The 18956-nt window shown below is 35.9% G+C and overlaps 4 protein-coding genes and 2 pseudogenes across 5 annotated transcripts in view; 2 read left to right on the top strand and 4 right to left on the bottom strand.

Annotated features, from left to right (window-relative positions):
• Positions 1 to 304, bottom strand: part of LOC104726887 (rac-like GTP-binding protein ARAC10) — a 2055-nt gene extending 1751 nt beyond the window's left edge. Inside the window, exon 1 of the mRNA XM_010445840.2 lies at positions 100 to 304. Within this exon, the coding sequence (XP_010444142.1) occupies positions 100 to 204 (105 nt within the window). The 5' untranslated portion in view covers positions 205 to 304. The remainder of the gene's footprint in view (positions 1 to 99) is intronic.
• LOC104726886 lies at positions 2508 to 3456 on the bottom strand. Its single transcript, XM_010445839.2, has one exon. The coding sequence runs from the start codon at positions 3384 to 3386 to the stop codon at positions 2877 to 2879; it is 510 nt and encodes a 169-aa protein (XP_010444141.1). The 5' UTR covers positions 3387 to 3456; the 3' UTR covers positions 2508 to 2876.
• LOC109127661 lies at positions 4421 to 5325 on the bottom strand (annotated as a pseudogene).
• Positions 13478 to 14273, bottom strand: LOC104729044 (annotated as a pseudogene).
• Positions 14464 to 16322, top strand: LOC104726885 (bidirectional sugar transporter SWEET5). Of its 2 annotated transcripts, XM_010445838.2 has the most exons (7): positions 14491 to 14532; positions 14670 to 14754; positions 14847 to 14883; positions 14989 to 15205; positions 15350 to 15511; positions 15653 to 15772; positions 15869 to 16322. In XM_010445838.2, exons 2-7 carry the CDS (start codon positions 14712 to 14714, stop codon positions 16007 to 16009), a joined length of 720 nt encoding a protein of 239 aa, XP_010444140.1. In that variant the 5' UTR covers positions 14491 to 14532; positions 14670 to 14711; the 3' UTR covers positions 16010 to 16322. The 2 variants fall into 2 exon arrangements, with proteins under 2 accessions (XP_010444139.1, XP_010444140.1); XM_010445837.2 differs by having other exon boundaries at positions 14464 to 14754.
• On the top strand, positions 16518 to 18019 carry LOC104726884. Its single transcript, XM_010445836.2, has 4 exons — positions 16518 to 16770; positions 17077 to 17322; positions 17431 to 17512; positions 17615 to 18019. The coding sequence occupies exons 1-4, from the start codon at positions 16553 to 16555 to the stop codon at positions 17948 to 17950; spliced, it is 882 nt and encodes a 293-aa protein (XP_010444138.1). The 5' UTR covers positions 16518 to 16552; the 3' UTR covers positions 17951 to 18019.

Below are 18956 nucleotides of genomic sequence, written 5' to 3'. Positions count from 1 at the left end.
AAAAATTGGAAATTTGAGCTAAATCTGAGAAACCCAGATCAAAATCTTAGAGAGAAAGAAAGGTTATTTTATAAGGACAAAAAAAAAAAAAAAACTTACAGTAGGGAATTTATTGCTGGTGTAGCAGATGAGCATACAGGTTTTACCAACGGCACCATCACCAACAGTCACACATTTGATGAACTTTGAAGCACTTGAAGCCATTTTGATTGATTGATCTCAAACAAACATGAGAGAAAGCCAAAAACAACTAAAAAGAAAGAAAGAAAGAAACTAAAAAAACAAATAGAGAGAGAGAGAGAGAGAGAGAGAGAGAGAGAGAGAGATAAATGAAGTGATTTACTTAAAAAGAGGAGTAAAAAAAATGAATTAAGCCCCCACAATAGAAGAACATAGATGAATGTAGGGTTTGTTTGTTTGTTGCACACATTTATTATGCCTTTTCTTATTTTACTTTATTTTCTCTGTTCCTTTTTTCCAATTTTTTTTTATTTTTTCTTCTGGTTGCTCTTTTCAATATTTCCAATTATAAAAAGAAATTTGTATCTTGGTATTTGGTATTTGGTAGTTTGTTTCTTTGGTTTGAACTTGAAGATAGATAGATAGATAGAGATGGAGCGGTGACACTCACATGATCCATCTTCCCTCTCTTTCCTTTTTTCCAAATTCTTACTTCATTTATTACTACTACTACTCTCCTAACCACAGCAATATTTGTAGTGTTGGAATTTGTTTAACCAAATTAATGGTGATTCAATCTCTACTTTTAGTTACTTGTGTTTATTATTACATTGAGAAATTGAAATGATGTGTTGTATTATGATACGGCTTTACGAATCGAATACTATTAATGATACATATAGTCATGTTGAACCACACCAACACAGTGACAAGTCAAGATGGGTTATAGCTATACCATATATGCATACATTAACATGTACTGTCGAATACATGTTTCGCTATTTTTGTTTTATTTTCTATCCAGATTGTAACTACAAAGTGTAAAACTGATTCTAAAAATTGTAATTTTTGTTTTAGGATATTATTAGACCTCGTATTATTACTTGGATAAATTGGCTTTTTACGTGGACCTACATTTAGAAAAAAAAAAAAAAAAAACTTATCATCTAATTCACTCGATAATGTAAATTTGGCCAACAAGAGTTTCGTTGGCAACAACCAGCAATAAAAATTCCCAAGATTCACAAAGTATCATATCAACTTTTAGTACTGTTATTAAAAAATTGAATACCCTTACCAAATAGTTCCTTTTTGTTTATAATTAATTGATAGTCCTGGTTTAGAAAGTAAAAAAGTGCGCGTAATAATATTTTGACATTTGTTTAAACAATTGAGTTGTAGGTGGATGTTGGAGCTAAACTTTGTGTGGACTTCTACCAAAAGCCGTAGATAAAATGATTAAACACATACATATTAGTTCTATAATTAGATAAGTTAATAATTATTGGAGTAATACCTACGGCTATATCGACGGCGACTCAACCACCATATAAATATGAGAATGCAAAAGTATGTTATATTAGAGAGGTGCTCACAAGGAGGACCACGGGGACAGATTGCTATCTATTCCAAAGCTGTAGCCCTATTAATTTAGGTTTCTTTTGCAAGTTATTCCCACCAAGAACATCCATATATATATATATATATATATATTAAAAAGTAGCTGGTTAATAATACGATTGGAATAACCAAACGAAAGTAGTTATCATTAAGTCAAGTTCAAGTACATGTATGTATAAGTGAATTCATAACTTTGGTCTCTAAGGGAGATTAGTAGAGAGAGATAGTATATAACTAGAGTCTAGAGCATATGTAGTGCTGTTGGAAAGGATAACGTCATTGAAAAGAAACAAGAACAAAACGATAAATATACATATACGTTTCCGCAAAGTAATCCAAACAAATAATTTGGCATTGATGATTGCGGGTCAAAGCAAAACATGAGAAAGATGGTGAACTAAATGAATGGATTTGAATGGGGTTAACGTTGAAACTTGAAACGCCATTCTTAAAGGATTAACAACTAGTATATAAAAATTTATTTATAGTTTTCTGAAAATAATAAAACTTTATAAATAAAAAAAAGCTAATGCAACGGGCCCGAACACTCAATATATGGGCCGCATCCGAAACGACTCGACCCCTGCGTGATAAAAGTCCATTGCCAGGTCCAACGTGTTTCCCCTCTTGTTCCTATCGGTCATGATTTGCTGTTATGTTAATTTTGATCTTGTAGTCAGTATCGTATCTTATATTTTAGGGAATATAACGCTCAACAATTAACATTTTTTTGCTTATTTCTTCTCCTTAATTAATCCACCATATATATTCACAATCCACCAAGAAGGACGTCGAATTTAATGATTTCAATTTAATAACTAATCTTTTGAAACACATAAATTTTTGTTGGAGTTGGACTAAAAAAAATATAAATATAGAATAGAAAAATACAGAATTCATGTCAAGCAACAAATATATATACATAATTGATGAAATCATATGATTAACTTAATCATTACTTCCACATATGCTATACAGCTAACTTACATAATTATATTAGTCACAACCCCTTTTTTGATATCCCAAAAAACAATAACAAAAATATTGCTTCTCTTGCAAGAAACAGAAATTTCCGTTCATAAAATAAATAAATCGAAGTGGGGAAAAAATTATAATAATAATTGGAAGTTGATAGTCTTTCAATTTATATAAACAGAATTAAAAATTAAAAATAATAACAAGGAAACGCGACAGACCCCCAAAAAAAAGATGTAAACCAGTCAACCCATTTTGACAGCCTTTTTAGCCGCCGCCGCCAGAAACGCACGCAAAACGCGTTTCACACACGCGCCCCACTAACTTTCAATTATCTCATCACGCGGAGGCGTCAACGCAGGCAAAGACGGCGGAGAATTCGCCGGAGGAGCTTTACCTGAGTAAACCGGAACAGAAGCGAATCGAGTGGAGAAGCTGCGCATCCCACCCAATCCGACGTACTCGTCCTCGTCGTCGTCTCCGTCGAAGTTCAAAGAGTAACTCAAAGGATCGTATTGAAACGTCTCGCTTGCGTCCCAATCGCGTCCGCGTCTTGGATCGCGATTGAATCTTCGTATGAAAGTCTTCCAACGTGGACCAGCTGCGATTTCAGACCACTCTCGGATCTTCAAGCTTGCTCGGATCCACCACCGTGGCTCGTCACCGCCGCTGTGACTGTGAGTATTGTCATCGACGGTTCGAATTCTTCCCCAGGAAGAGTATCCAACGGCGTTGGAGCTTCTTGATCGGAAGCTGGGGAAACAAGAGCAGCAAAGTCGATCGTACCGGGTATCTGGATCCCGGGTTGGATCCGATTGCGCAACTTCCATAGAGGGAGATTTTTTTTTTTTTTTTTTTGGGTCAAACAATAGAGAGAAATGTTTTAGCCTCTGTAAATGAATATGATTGGCTCTGTCTCTGTTTATATACTATACACTTGTTAAAAAAAAAAAAAAAAAAAGAACATTTATTACGTTATATAGATTTCTTTTTGTTAATTTCTCGAAAAAAACCATGACAATTTTGTGATATTATTGTTTGTACTTATAAAAGTCAACTTCTCTTTCATTTAAAGAAAAAACAATTGTACTGAATTATGTGTACCATGGCATTTTTATTAATTAAGGATATATATGTTACAATTTGATATAAAACACAGAACTTGAAAAGTATTCATAGTAAGGATTGCTACAAATAGCGTTTAGAAAAAGACATGGTACCATGAACCTCGATTATTGGATTTTAATATTTCTACAGATACGTATACTTAAAATTTATTGGACTGTTTTTTTAACAAATACTTTGGATTTTGGATTTTGTTCTTCATTTTTTTCTATTTGGGACGAACAGGTACAGTAACGAAAGGGTAGAGATGTGGATCATGCATGGAAAATCAAACGGAGAAACAAGGTTATGATCGAAGAACAATTTTTTCTATGTCAATGTCTCGTGACTGATTCGGTATCTGGATGTCGAGACTCAACCAAGTCAACATTACCTTTGGTTTTGGAAATTTTGTGGAGAGACTGGAGAAATTAAGTCTTTGATGATGTTCCTCCATTGCTATTTTTGGATCATCTCTCAATATGAAAACTTAAGAATCATCCAAAATCGGTGTTCTGCTTAGTTATAGTCAAAGAGGTTTTTATAAAATAAACAAGTAAGTTTAATTATTATAAAAAAAAACACTATTAACTTAGGGGGAACGAGTTGAACAAATGTGATCCGGGCGTAAAAAAACTCACGTCTGAGATTTAATTTAATTACTCCTTTCCAATACGATAAGGATGATAACTCTTCTTTTGCTTCGGACCATAATAGCAGGCGCCCGATCTTCGACCAGATACCAGTGTCTTTGGCATTATCACAATCTCACCATTAGGAGTGACTCCACCGATGCAGTCACCATCTTCTAATAAGCGATTAGATAATTTAATCTTGGATGACCATTCTTGTTTCTCGATATGATCTTCCATAGTCCACATCTCTGCACTACCTTTTTTGTAACGTATGCATCCTAATTTCCCTTGGTAGTTTACCAAAGCCAATTCATCGAAACTCACCTCATTGAGCTGATTCATCTGCACGTACAGTTATGGGCATCTGGATATGAACAAACGTTTCGAGTCTAAGGTCGAACCTCACTAATTCATAGAACTCCGGATCATTCTTTTCTACATGTGCAATGTAATAGATAAACTCATTGATGCATAAACCAGTACTCCTTGCTTCTGGAGAACGATTCCAAATGCCTTGGATGTCAAGACTCCTCCATCGCTGCTTCATTGGACCTCCCACTAATGTGAAAACTTGTCTCTCAACTGGATCATACCCAAACAATCCATCACATGAGCTGCTCCATTTAACGTCTTTTACCTCCGGTAATAAAATCGTTTCTCTCTCTGTGGTATCGTTATAATTCGAGCTTGACCAACTACATAATACTCCTCGAATATATTGATACTTAAAATCACAACTTAGCCCACGATTTAATTCATCTGGGTATATGAATGCTATATTATTCGTGGGATAAGTAGAGGGCGAGAATAACGACCGAGTCATGATCGAGATTGTGATAAGAGATGACCACAGCTTCGATACGCACTGGAACCTCACAAGTGACTTAATTGGGAGTTTCGAGAGAATATCGGTTATTACATCGAAAGGGATATGGATACCGTTTGACTTTTCTATGTCGGAGATTTCGCTGTGATATTGTCGTTTTGAAGTTCGTGAGGTCTTCTTCTTCTCTTGGCGTCCTCTCTACATGGTGTCACTTTTCTATTTTATGAATCTTGAACGAAGAATAACACTTTACATAACACGTAGTCGAAGATAAACCTACTAGCTAGGGTTTATGACTAATTTTTTTTTGCCCTCGGGATATGTTTGTTCTATCAAAAAAAAGAAAAGAAAAGAGTTTACAAGCAGCTCAGTTTTATGGCCCATTTAGGTTTGAGATAGTATTAAAATCGCAACCTACGTATAAAAATGGAAATTTAATGAACCAACAATATATTATGAGAGAACACTTTAGAATTTTCGAGTCAGCAAATCTATAGACTATGCGCCTGCCTCACATTGAAGTTTGAGGCTCTTGTGTTCTGTTTCCCTTCCTCTTGATTCAATTCGTATGCAGTTTTGCTTTACAGCTATGAGAATGCAATTTTTCACTTTGCACTGCGAACAAACTGAAGAAACGAGACAGCGTCTTTTACTAAGATGTTTGATGAACCCATAGATTTTTTCCTACCTGTGGGATCTGTTCAGCATATGTCATGACAGCGCTTAATTATCAATCATTCCATAAATCAGTTTTCGAACAGGTCTGTCATAAAAATCTAAGCTAATGCAAAGATAAATATACGATGTAAATATAAACATAATTTCTAAAACCAGCTATTTCTATAACGACTAACTATTTATAAAAATAATTTGTTCGTACGTATAGTATACTGATCTGTATTAGTGTGGCCGTCGTGTTATAATCAAACAACAATGAAATTAAAGAAGAATGCACCTGATACAATTAGCGTACTTGAAAAAAGACATATATGGCACCATAAAACTCAATATGGGATTTTAATATTTATACAGATACGTATACTTAACTAGTTAATTTATTGGATTGTTTTTTTAACAACTATATTGGAATTTGTTTTTACTATTTGGGGCGAACAGGTACAGTGACGAAAGTGTAGAGATGTGGATCATGCATGGAGACGGAGAATTACAAAAGTTTGATTATGTCAAGTCTTGTGACTGATTCGGTATCTAGACGTGATCGAATTTGCCTGTGATCTAAATGTCGAAACTCAACATTACATTCCGGGAAAAATCTGGTTTAATTTTGGAATTTGAATCTCTCAATGTGAAAACTTGATAAGAATCTTCCAAAATCGATGTTCCTATAAGGCTATAACCATGCATGCATAACACTTAGTATTGATTCTCAACAGTATCATAATTAATAATAGATAACCGGAGTATCCGTCAATAAAGCTTCCTGGCTTAATTAGTGAAAGACCGATTCATGATCGAGTCGGTGATAACAAATGACCATAGCTTCGACACACACACACTGGAACATCACACGTGACGTCGTCTCCCATCGGGAGTTTTAATAAAGGTGGGAGAGAGAGGAAGGTGTTGATGCAGAAGCTCAACCGCCGGAGCTACAAGTTCGCAGACTACGAAACTCAATATGGATATTTGTAATCCAGTTTTGATAGGGTAATTATAAGAAGAAAGACTGAACGTGGATGGAATGTTTATTACATTAGACGATGGCGTTTACTTTAAACAATACTAGTAGTACTGTAGTACACAGTCAACACTTGATTATTTCATGGTTGTTTTAAACTAGAGAATGAAATGAAGGAATTTTCTTGTTTTTATTATTGATAATCGAATGAGGTTATATATATATAGTAAAGTATAAGGGTTAAAGCCCATAACCGACTAGGAAATAGAATAGGCCGATGGGCCGTAAGGCACTAAACGTACATGGGCCATACATGGTTGGTTATGGAGTCCACCATCCAGTGCTTTACAACATTCCCCCTTGGATGACATAATCGTGCCGATGCAAAGAGAGGATCTCTGTAATACGCTTGGGGATGCTGCCTCATTAAAACCTTACCAGGAAAACACAGTGGGACAAAACCATGGTGAAGGAAAAAGAGTACAGCACGCATTACTCCCCCTGTTCCAAACATCACTCTAAGTCCTTAAGCCTCCGCATTCCAATATTGTGCATGAGCTTCTTGAATGTTGTTGTCGGTAATGCCTTAGTGAAGAGATCAGTTGAGTTGTCGCATGACTGCACTTGTACCACACGAACTTCTCCGACCTTTTGTAGTTCGTGTGTGAAGAAGAACTTCGGTAGGATGTGCTTAGTCCGATCTCCCTTGATGTAACCTTCCTTAAGCTGTGCGATGCAGGCCGTATTGTCCTCATAGATTACGGTTGCCACTTGATTATTGTGTTCCTTCTGAACATCAATACGTACTGGTGTATTACAAGCTGGTATGTACGCTTTTGTTACTCTCTTTGGGTCAGCAAAGGAATCTGACAATTGTATAGCTAGTTTTTGCAAATGTATAATTTTCTGGACCTCTGCATCACAGGCTAGAGTCCGAGGATCTTGCCAATTTAAGGATGTTTGATTCCATGTTAATTCTTTACCCAACTTGCTAGTCTCTCCACCCACCATAGGGAATTCGGATTCTGTAAATTGACAGTCCGCATATCTGGCCTTAAATAAATCTCCTGTGGTTGGCTCAAGATACTTTATAATGGTGGGAGACTCATATCCAACATATATTCCCATCCTCCTTTGAGGTCCCATCTTAGTTCTCTGTGGTGGAGCAATCGGTACATAAATGACACACCCGAATGTTTTGAGATGGGATATGTCTGGCTCATGACCCGTTAATAATTGGGATGGCGAATATTTATGTTCACTAGATGGCCTGATGCGTATTAGTTCTGCTGCATGTAAAAATGTGTGTCCCCAAGCCGACACAGGAAGCTTCGATCTCATTAGCAATGGTCGAGCAATTAATTGTATTCATTTAATGAAGGATTCAACTAATCCGTTTTGTGTATGGACATGTGCCACAGGATGTTCCACACTCACCCCCATGGACATACAATAATCATTAAACGCTTGGGATGTAAATTCACCAGCATTGTCTAGACGTATAGTCTTAAGTGGAAAATCTGGAAAATGTGCTCTTAGTCTTATAATTTGAGCTAACATCCTAGCAAATGCTAGGTTCCTTGTGGATAACAAGCAAACGTGTGACCATCTGGTTGATGCATCAATCATAACCATAAAATATCTAAACGTCCCACAAGGTGGGTGTATTGGTCCACATATATCACCTTGTATCCTTTACAGAAAGTTTAAAGTCTCTTTATGGACCTTGGCTGGTGATGGCCGTATAATAAGTTTCCCTTGTGCACATGCTACACACGTGAGATTTTTAGGGATAAATTTTCTATCCTTAAGGGTGTGCCCATTTGAACTGTTAATTAGTTGACGCATCATGTTCGTTCCCGGATGGCCAAGCCGGTCATGCCATAGAGTGAACTGTTCATTGAACATTTTGTGCTTTGCCAAGTTAGCTTCTATCATGTTAATCTTAGCATGGTATAAACCAGTGGCTAGTGCAGGTATAGTCTCAAGGACCTTCTTACGGCCTTTCACAATTTCAGTAATGTATAAAAATTCTTTGCTACCTTCACCCTTTGTTTCAATATGATAACCATTCAAACGAATGTCTTTAAAGCTCAATAAGCTTCTCTTAGAGCTGGGTGAGTACAATGCATCACATAATTCAATATGTGTGCCATTAGGCAATAATATATGTGCCTGGCCGTAACCTTCTATTAAATTTGCTATACTCGCAATTGTACTAACATTGGCATTTTTCAATATAAGGTTTATAAAATATCTTTTGTCCTTCAATATTGTGTGGATGGATCCACTGTCCACCACTAGTACACTCATATCCTCAGCCATTTCTATAATGACAATAATTTTTGTTTTAAACTTTAATAAAATAAGCAAAGAAATATTTAAATAAAATCATTGAATTTAAACCAAAATAATTATCCAATACATAAAACGAAATAAAGCATAAAACTTATAAATTAAACCAAAAACTAGAATTTAAAACTAGTTATCTTCCTTAAAACAATCGGAAGTCTCATAGTCTAGTGAATCATCATTCTCATGGTCGAAGTCATCTTCACCATCGAGATACACATAGTTGGCCTCTGGATTCTTCTTCAAAATCTCTTGATATGCATCAATGAGATGTTTGGGCGTTCTGCAATTCTTGGCCCAATGGTTAGACATACCACATCGATGACAAACCGATTTAGCCTTGTTTTGTGGTTTAAAGGACCCACGGCCCCTACCACCACGGCCCCTACCACCACGGCCCCTACCACCACGGCCACGGCCACCACGGCCGTAACCATCAAATCGGCTAGCTTGGTACTGTCCACGACCACCCCGTCCTCTGCCACCACGGCCATGGCCATAGTGTCTTTCTCTGTGGACGTAGTTGGTCTCCTTGGGCTCTTTAGGCTCATTTTGCTTTGCCACATCTACCTTGTGTGCTTCCGGTAATGGGGTTGTACCGGGAGGTCTCATAGCACTATTCATCAACAACAGCTCATTGTTTTGCTCAGCTAGTAGCAAACATGAGATTAAAGCCCCATAGGTTTTGAAACCTTTTTCACGGTACTGTTGCTGAAGTAATATGTTGTGAGTGCTAAAAGTAGACAAAGTCTTCTCTAGCAACTATTTCTCTGTCACTTCAGTACCACACAACCTAAGGAGTGAGACAATCCTAAAAATCTCAGAGTTATACTCATCCACGGATTTGTAATCCTGGATCCTTAGGTTTTTCCAATCGAATTGAGCCTTTGGTAGGAGCACCGTTTGTTGGTGTCCGTATCTGCGTTTAAGCTCTGTCCAAAGTTCAGGAGGATTCTCTATGGTGAGGTACTGATCTTTAAGACTCTCAGCAAGGTGATGGCGCATATGCTGAATGGCCTTGTACTTTTGCTTTTCAGTTGGATCATAATCTTCTTCAATGCATTCAAATAAGTCCTTTGACTTCAGATTGATCTTAGTGTCCAATGCCCATTTCAAGTAGTTGTCTCCAGAAGCATTCAAAGCAGCATAGTCTAGATTGTTCAACCTTGCCATCTGCGTAAAACAGAAAATAGACAACTGATCATTATCATGCGGTATTTAAGACCGAACCATGCAATCAATCAATAGGTCATGCGGTATTTAAGACCGGACCATGCCTTAGGCCATGCGGTATTTGAGACCGAACCATGCCTTATTTTCACTTTATTATTTTCGGTTATGCATGGAAAACAAACAAAACTAGATAGAAACTAGCATGAAACAATTTTCTTTTTACTAGAATTTCCTTTTTCTTAGATAATTTTAGAATTTTTCCTTTTTCTTAACTTAGATAACAACAAAATATTGTTTAAACTTTAGGATAATAATTATAATTAATTTAGAAGTTATCCAAATTTATTTTATGTAAACACATAATAATTTCCGATTTTAAATTCTTAGTTTTTAGGGTTTGAATTTCTCAAACACCTAAATCGATTTTAATTTAGGATTTTAGGGGGTTCTTATGCAACCTAAATTTACAGGAAAATTCTATGCCAAATTTGATTTAATTTCAAGGATGCATGCAGTTTCATATTTTAATTATCCTAGAACAATCAGATTAATATTTCACTTATGGAACTTGATTTTAACAGTTTAGTTCTAGGGTTCTTATGCAACAAACAATCAAACAACAACAAATAACAATCAACCGGATTTATACTTGACATAGTTTGGTGCAATTCACAAATAATCTAACAATCCTAAACATCCGATTTTAAGTTTTTAGGATTAGGGATCGTAAACTTTGTTTGTTGTGTACTTGCATCGTTTTAGGGTTCAATAGTATTAAGGTCATGTTCGATTATATGGTCCCATAAGATTTCGATTTTACCTTAACACCAATAGGGGTCTGACCGGTTTTGATCTGGGAGCTAAAGACCTCTGATATCTCTCACGAACCTCGAACAGAACCTCAAACAGCTTTCCCACGAACAGATCTCGAACCGCTCCTTGTACCGCTCACGTACTGCACTCACCCCGGAACCGCGAACCAACCTCGAACAGGTTTCGGATAGAACTTGATCACGAGCACAGGTTTGCTCGTGAACAGGAGTTAGTTTCGAACAAAGAGGAGAGAGACGGCGGTTTAGGGTTTTGGTGGAAGAAGAAGGATGAACGGCGGCGGTTAGGGTTTTTAGGGTTTTACTCAGCTGCATCTTTAGAAACGATCATGCTGATAATGTGTTGTAAACTAGAGAATCGAATGAAGGAATTCTCTTGTTCTTATTATTGATAATCGAATGAGGTTATATATATATATAGTAAAGTACAAGGGCTAAAGCCCATAACCGACTAGGAAAAAGAATAGGCCGATGGGCCGTAAGGCACTAAACGTATATGGGCCATACATGGCCGGTTATGGAGTCCACCATCCAGTGCTTTACTACAATGGCGGACCCAGGAAATAAATTTGGGAGGGTCATTTTTTTTGTAAACTGTTAAAATGAAAAAAATAATATATAAGTAAGAGGTGACACTCGATCCCGGGTAATGGGGGTCATTTCTGCTGGATAAACCAACTTTGCTACCGATAATTCATTGGCTTTACATGCAAACACAACTATTTTACTAGTTTAGGGGGGTCAATTGACCTCCCTACCTTCTACATAGGTCCGCCTTCATCTTCCTTCACGTGTTTTAAGCTTTTTTTTTTTTTTTCGTCTGAATGATTTTTTTATATTTATACCAAAAGCTGAGTTATGCACATACAAAAGATCGAAAACAATCATAATACAGGTCGAAATCAAGCTATGGATTATGTCGGCTTCGAAGACTGTCTGTAACCAAAATGGGTAGCCACTAGCTACGTACGATTGTGATCGATCATCTCGGGTGACACTCTTTGCTATGAGTGCTGCTTCAAGATTAGCCTTCCTATCTTCCACCATTACTTTCCAAGCTGGGATAAGAGTTAAGGCTTGATGCAATAATACCGATTGTACCTTAAAATTTGGCCATGCAGCAGGACGAGTGATTGCTCCTACTAATTCTTTTGGATTCAACCAAAAAATTACTTTTAAAACTTCAAGACTCTTTATGCTTTCTATTGCCCAAAGCAGAGAACGAGAATCTGATTGTCCTTTTGATGAGATATTTCCGAAGGAAATTCTGCTATGAAGAAGAACTAAACCTTCATAGTTCTTCACGTGTTTTAAGCTATAACAGTATTTAAAAACAAAAAGAAAAAAAAAAAGCATAAACGACCAAAGAACAAATTAAATAAGTAAGAGGCAACAATATTATGCTCATAATTTTTTACTGATCTCTAGTGTATAATTTCAACACATACAGAGAAACATATATACCGACGCAAATTTAGCAACTTGTTATCATCGTACTTATGATTATAAACTTTTCTATTTTAAAACAGGAAAATATAAGAGATAATTTATTTTTCCTTGTTGTACTAGGAATATGCAACTTCCACTTGTATATATAATCAATAAATCATGAATAAATGATTGCTTTATTTATTTATTATATGTTGATTTGATATTCTGAAAAAATAAAAATAAAAAAACATCAATAATTTTGGAAGGGTTAAATAATTTTACTTGTAGGCGGTTGAAGGATGCTGTCTTCACTACTTTGTTTTCGTCTCTTTGTTACTCTGTTTCTCGATCTAGCTAGTGTTTTTCTTTGTTACCTTGTTTTTCAATTTATTGTCTCTATGGTACTTTGTTATCTTTCAGTTACATGCGCTTAAGATTTGAAGTAATATGATCAATTAAAAACTTGTTTTTGAGATAACACAAGAAACGTTCCATCAATTGAAAAGAATATACACTATAACCATCAATCGAGTTTACAGGCCACTCTTTATATGTTAGCATAATTATGATTAAAACTTAAAGATCAATATTATAATCTTTAAGACAAATTTTCGCTAATGAAAGGGAAACCTCCCTTATACATGCAGGATTGAGAATCATAAAAAAACTGTCATGCAATTCCTTAGGCTGGTGCAAATAAATATTTTTTTATAAAACAAAATGTGATAAAAAAAAGTGTGTATATTAATTATATAGACTATATAAACTAAGGGAACGAGTTGAACAAATGTGATCCGGGCGTAAAAACTCACATCTGAGATTTATTTTGATTCCTCCTTTCCAATACGATAAGGATGATAACTCTTCTTTTGCTTCGGATCATAACAGCAGGCGCCCCATCGTCAACCAGGTACCAGTGTCTTTGGCATTATCACAATCTCACCATTAGGAGTGACTCCACCGATGCAGTCACCATCTTCTAATAAGTGATTGGATAATTTAATATTAGACGACTATTCTTGTTTCTCTATATGATCTTCCATAGTCCACATCTCTGCACTAACTTTTTTGTAACGTATGCATCCTAATTTCCCTTGGTAGTTTACCAAAGCCAATTCATCGAAACTCACTTCATTGAGCTGATTCATCTTCACAGTTATGGGCATCTGGATATGAACAAACCTTCGAGTCTAATTAAGGTCGAACCTCACTAATTCATAGAACTCCGGATCATTCTTTTCTACATGTGCAATGTAATAGATAAACTCATTGATGCATAAACCAGTACTCCTTGCTTCTGGAGAGCGATTCCAAATGCCTTGGATGTCAAGACTCCTCAATGGCTGCTTCATTGGACCTCCCACTAATGTGAAAACTTGTCTCTCAACTGGATCATACCCAAACAATCCATCAAATGAGCTGCTCCATTTTAAAGTCTTTTTTTACCTCCGGTAATAAAATCGTTTCTCTCTTGGTGGTATCGTCATAATTCGAGCTTGACCAACTACATAATACTCCTCGGATATATTGATACTTAAAATCACAACTTAGCCCACGATTTCATTATGATGTAGATCGAATGTTTCATAAGTTTGATGAAATTATAAAGATAGTAATTTAGTAAATGTATGTTAATGTTTGAGAAAATAAAAGAGAGAGGTATTAAATGTGAGTGAAGAGCCGGGTGTTTCTCATGCATGGGGTACGAGCGGAGTCAACGGTTTCATAGTTCAATTTTGAAACCACGTGTCATGCGTTTGTTACTCTCTACTCAGATTCTGCTGTTTCACAGACTCGCTATTAAAATCCTTTTTGTTCTTTTTTCTTCTTCATAAAACAGAAACCAAAAAAAATTCATATACCAAAAAAACAAAAAACAAGAACAAAAACAGAACCCAGAAATCCACACAAAAAAAATAAACTAAAGAAGCTATTTCATCAAACAAAACAAAAACTCATCAAAAATCAGAAACTAAAAAACTAAAGGTAGTAAAGAAAAATATATACATAAACAAGCATCATCGATCGAAAAGAAGAATACAAATCATCTCAACATTTTGTGTTTTTCTTCTCCTTTTATTTTTCACAAATATATTATATTAGTTCTTTGGAAATTTTTGTAGAAGACAAAAGAAATCTTCTTTCGTAGTAACAAAAGAAAAAAAATGACGGACGCCCATACAGCCCGGACGGTCGTCGGAATCATCGGTAAGTCTTTCACAAAATTCAATCAAAAACATGCACAATTTTAATTCAATCAACATGCTAATTTCTTGATTTTTCCTGTTAAATGTTTATAGGAAATGTGATCTCTTTCGGCTTGTTCTGCGCTCCAATGTAAGCACATGATCGATACATATATATAATATTTTTGTTGTTGCATGAACTATGATGTTAAGCTAATGCATGATATGAATAATATGTGAAATTATATATATGCAGACCAACGATTGTGAAGATATGGAAGATGAAATCTGTGTCGGAGTTTAAGCCAGATCCATACGTAGCTACGGTTCTAAACTGCATGATGTGGACATTTTACGGACTTCCTTTCGTCCAGCCCGACAGTCTCCTCGTCATCACCATTAATGGAACTGGTCTTTTCATGGAACTCGTTTACGTCACCATCTTCTTCATTTTCGCTACTTCGGCTATCCGCGTAAGCCTTTTAGTTCCCCAAAATTAATGTCAACACGCATGATAAAACTATATATATATATATATATATATATATAGGTCGAGATAGATCGATGATTGGGATAGTTTTTGATATGTGAAAGTTGTGAATATATATATGTAACAGAGAAGGATCACAATAGCTATGGTGATCGAGGTGATATTCATGACGGTGGTGATCTTCTGCACATTGTATTTTTTGCATACAACAAAACAGAGATCTATGCTAATTGGGGTCTTGTGTATTGTTTTCAACGTCATCATGTATGCTGCTCCTCTCACCGTCATGGTATGCTGTTTTCTAGCTAGACTAATTTAGTTCATCAATCACGGAAACGCAAAAATTAAATTGGATACACTAACTACTACTTTTATTTGTTCTCTTTGTCTCTCGTGAATTACTTACATTTTAATTAATAACGTGGAGCAGAAACTTGTGATAAAGACAAAGAGCGTGAAGTACATGCCCTTCTTCCTTTCATTAGCCAACCTCACGAACGGTGTCGTTTGGGTCATTTATGCATGTCTTAAATTCGACCCCTATATCTTGGTACAAAACTTCATTTCAACCCTACTCATCATATTTTCTAAGTACAAAAAAACTCAAATCCTTATAGTATGAGCTAATTATTTTCCATGAAAACAGGTTCCAAATAGTCTTGGATCGCTATCAGGAATAATCCAACTTATATTATACGCAACTTACTATAAAACAACTAACTGGAACGATGAAGATGATCACGACAAGCGGCATTCGAACGCTGGAATCGAACTTAGCGAGGCTTAACAATTCCATCAGCTATTTCACTGCCCACTGGTGCTTCATCGATAGGTTAAAAAGATAGAATCAAAAGTGAGGTAAAGTTCTTATTACAATTATTATGTGGAAGGAAACCTATTAAGAAAAGAAAAAAAAATGAACAAGTGGAAACATGATTGTAACTTTTTTAATTGAAATGATTGTATATGTAATTTGTTACAGTTATAGTTTTAATTCAAGTTTAACAGATTACTTTATAACATTGTTTCTCGAAACTGTAAGACGATTTGATGTTAATAAGAACAGAGTAATAAACAGAGCTTCTCTTCTCTTGTTATAGGTTTGTTTTAGTAAAACTGATCCTGATATGAATAAACCTGATATCAGGGGTAAAATTGTCATTTAATTCCGAGTCGATTACAATGTGGTTAGTTACCGGTTTACTCGATTCAAATTTAGAAACGAACCAATTATCAAAACCGGAATGTGCGGTTCACAAGTGTAGTTTTTTTTTTGGTCTCCCTTAAAACGCGGAGGACCAGAGATACCGTTTGAGATGACGATTGAATTATGTTATCATCATCGCCGGCGGTCACCACCGCCGCACATGCTCCTCCGTCGTCGGAAAGGTACCAAATTCCTCTAAGTTTACTATCCTCGCCGCAGATTATTACCCGTCGAGACCTGTTCAAGACTCTCTCCGTATGTATCGCCACACCATCACTCACCGTCGCACCAGCCAACGCACGCGGCCTCTTTCAAATGCCGCCTCTCCGTCTCTCTAATCGGTAATTCACTTTTTTTTCGAAAACCCTAATCTTCAGTTTCTGTGTATACAACAATGTGTATTTTGTATCTTCGCCCTTTTGCTTAGCACTGAGTTAGAGTTTGATAGATTTAAGTTTTGGAAGTGTAATTAGCTTTGAAGGCTCTTGTGAAGTTGTTGTGTTTCTGATTTTGTTCTTGATTTTGTTTTTGATTCTTGTTCTTGATTTTGTTTCTAGAGAAGATCAACTGGCTCAGATTTGAATCATATGTAATCCTTGTGAGCTAATAATAATAAACAAATGTGTGTTTTTTTTTCTTGAATCAAGTTATTACCTTGTGAGGGCTGGGGAATCTGATTACGAAAGCTTGGGGATCATCAACACAAACCCGGTGGCCAAAACATCGGTTGATAGCGGATTATCAGAAAAAGGTAAGAAGCAGACTGTGAGAGCTGCGTTACAGTTAAAGGCAATGGGAGCTTGTGATCGAAACTGTTGGCTCTGGCCTTCCATTACACAGAGAGCTTATCAGGCTGCTGAAATCATTGCCTCCATCAATGGGATTAGTCGCAGGTAAAATGGTTCCATTAGTCTTCTTACTCCTTTAGTGAGGTTATAACTATGGAATCTAATCTTTGTGATGGTACATTGAATGTTAAATGCTCACTTTTGTTTCTGCAGCTATATTGTTCCGGAATATAGCTTTCTCGATGCTCGTGGATTAGGAGCTTACGAAGGCAAGAAGCTAGATTCCATTTCAGAAGTAAGATTCAACAATTTCATCACATTTAAACATGTAAATGAGACTATAAGAAACAAAAGCTAGCTAGGGTTGAAGAATATTAAGGTTTCATTTTCTCTGCAGGTGTATGCATTGGACTCGATATCGATGAAGACAAAACCTCCTCCTATAAGCGACGGTACGCCTAACGAGAGTGTATCAGATGTATTCGTGCGTGTGACGCAGCTCATGTCCATTCTCGAGACTCAATACTCAGAGGACACGATCGTCATTGTTTCGCCTGATTCAGACAACTTATCTGTGTTACAAGCTGGTATACAAGGCCTCGACCTTCGGAGGCACTCGGAGTTGTATTTTGGACCAGGAGAAGTAAGATTGTTAGACGCAAACAGCGTTCCTGTGTACAAGCAACCTGCTTCTGCTGTATATGAATGCACAAACCCACCAAACTGTGACTAATGTAAGTTTGGTTCTATTGGTTCTACAAGTCAATATACACTTGTTAGTAGAATAAAACAATTAAACATACATTGCGGCAAACGGGCAAAGATATATGCAGTGGAATATTGAGATTTTAAGTGAAATAAACAATTACATACACTTTTACGAACAAAACAATTCAAGTATCTTAACAAGCGTAGTTTACTATAAATTTCTTATCTTTAAGTGTTCAAGATGAAGACTAAATCTCTTATTTAAGTGGTTCTCAAGCTTAGAGTTTACATCAACAAGTCCGAGACGCGCGCAAACAACCACAATTTCTCTCTTCTAAAAATCTTATCTTCCCTCAAACTCGCAAAGTTTTATTTAGTTATTTTCAGGATCGTTTTAAATCGAAAGGAAAAGTAAGAATATAAGAAAGTGTTGTGACGATGGATTTTGAAAGAATCATTTGGTAAAGACATTTAAAAAAAAAAAAAAAAAAGTAAAATAAATAGGAGTGGGTGGGTTGCTTTGTGCTTTAAACAAAGAACAAAAGGCAAAAAATTGCTTTTGATATTTTTTTTTACTTTCATTTAACTATTTTTAAATCTAAAGTTAGAAGACATTTGATTCAAAAGGGGAATGCTCAAAAAACTATAAAAGATTTGACACGATTGAAATCAGAATACAAAACTGATAGTGATGATCAATGATGCTTTACTTTAGCTTCTTCTTCGTCGTCTTAGTGTATATTCTCCTATTTCTTTATGTGTTTTTCTTAGACTACCTTTAACTTTTGTGCTCATTTTTATTCAAAGTACTATCGGCTTGTGTTTTTGATTTGTAAATTATACCCCCAAAAAAAATGAAATCATAAAAACTTCGCAATATATATATATATATATATATNATCCTATGGATGATGAAAAGAGAAAATAAATCAAAAACAATACACATGCACACAGAAACAAAAAAAATCAACAAAACATCTTATGATTACGTCATAAACTAACGCGGTACAATATCATTGGTTGATAACACC

Source organism: Camelina sativa, chromosome 11, assembly GCF_000633955.1.
Source record: "Camelina sativa cultivar DH55 chromosome 11, Cs, whole genome shotgun sequence".
Lineage (NCBI taxonomy): Eukaryota > Viridiplantae > Streptophyta > Magnoliopsida > Brassicales > Brassicaceae > Camelina > Camelina sativa.
This window is presented reverse-complemented; position numbering and strand designations above follow the sequence as displayed.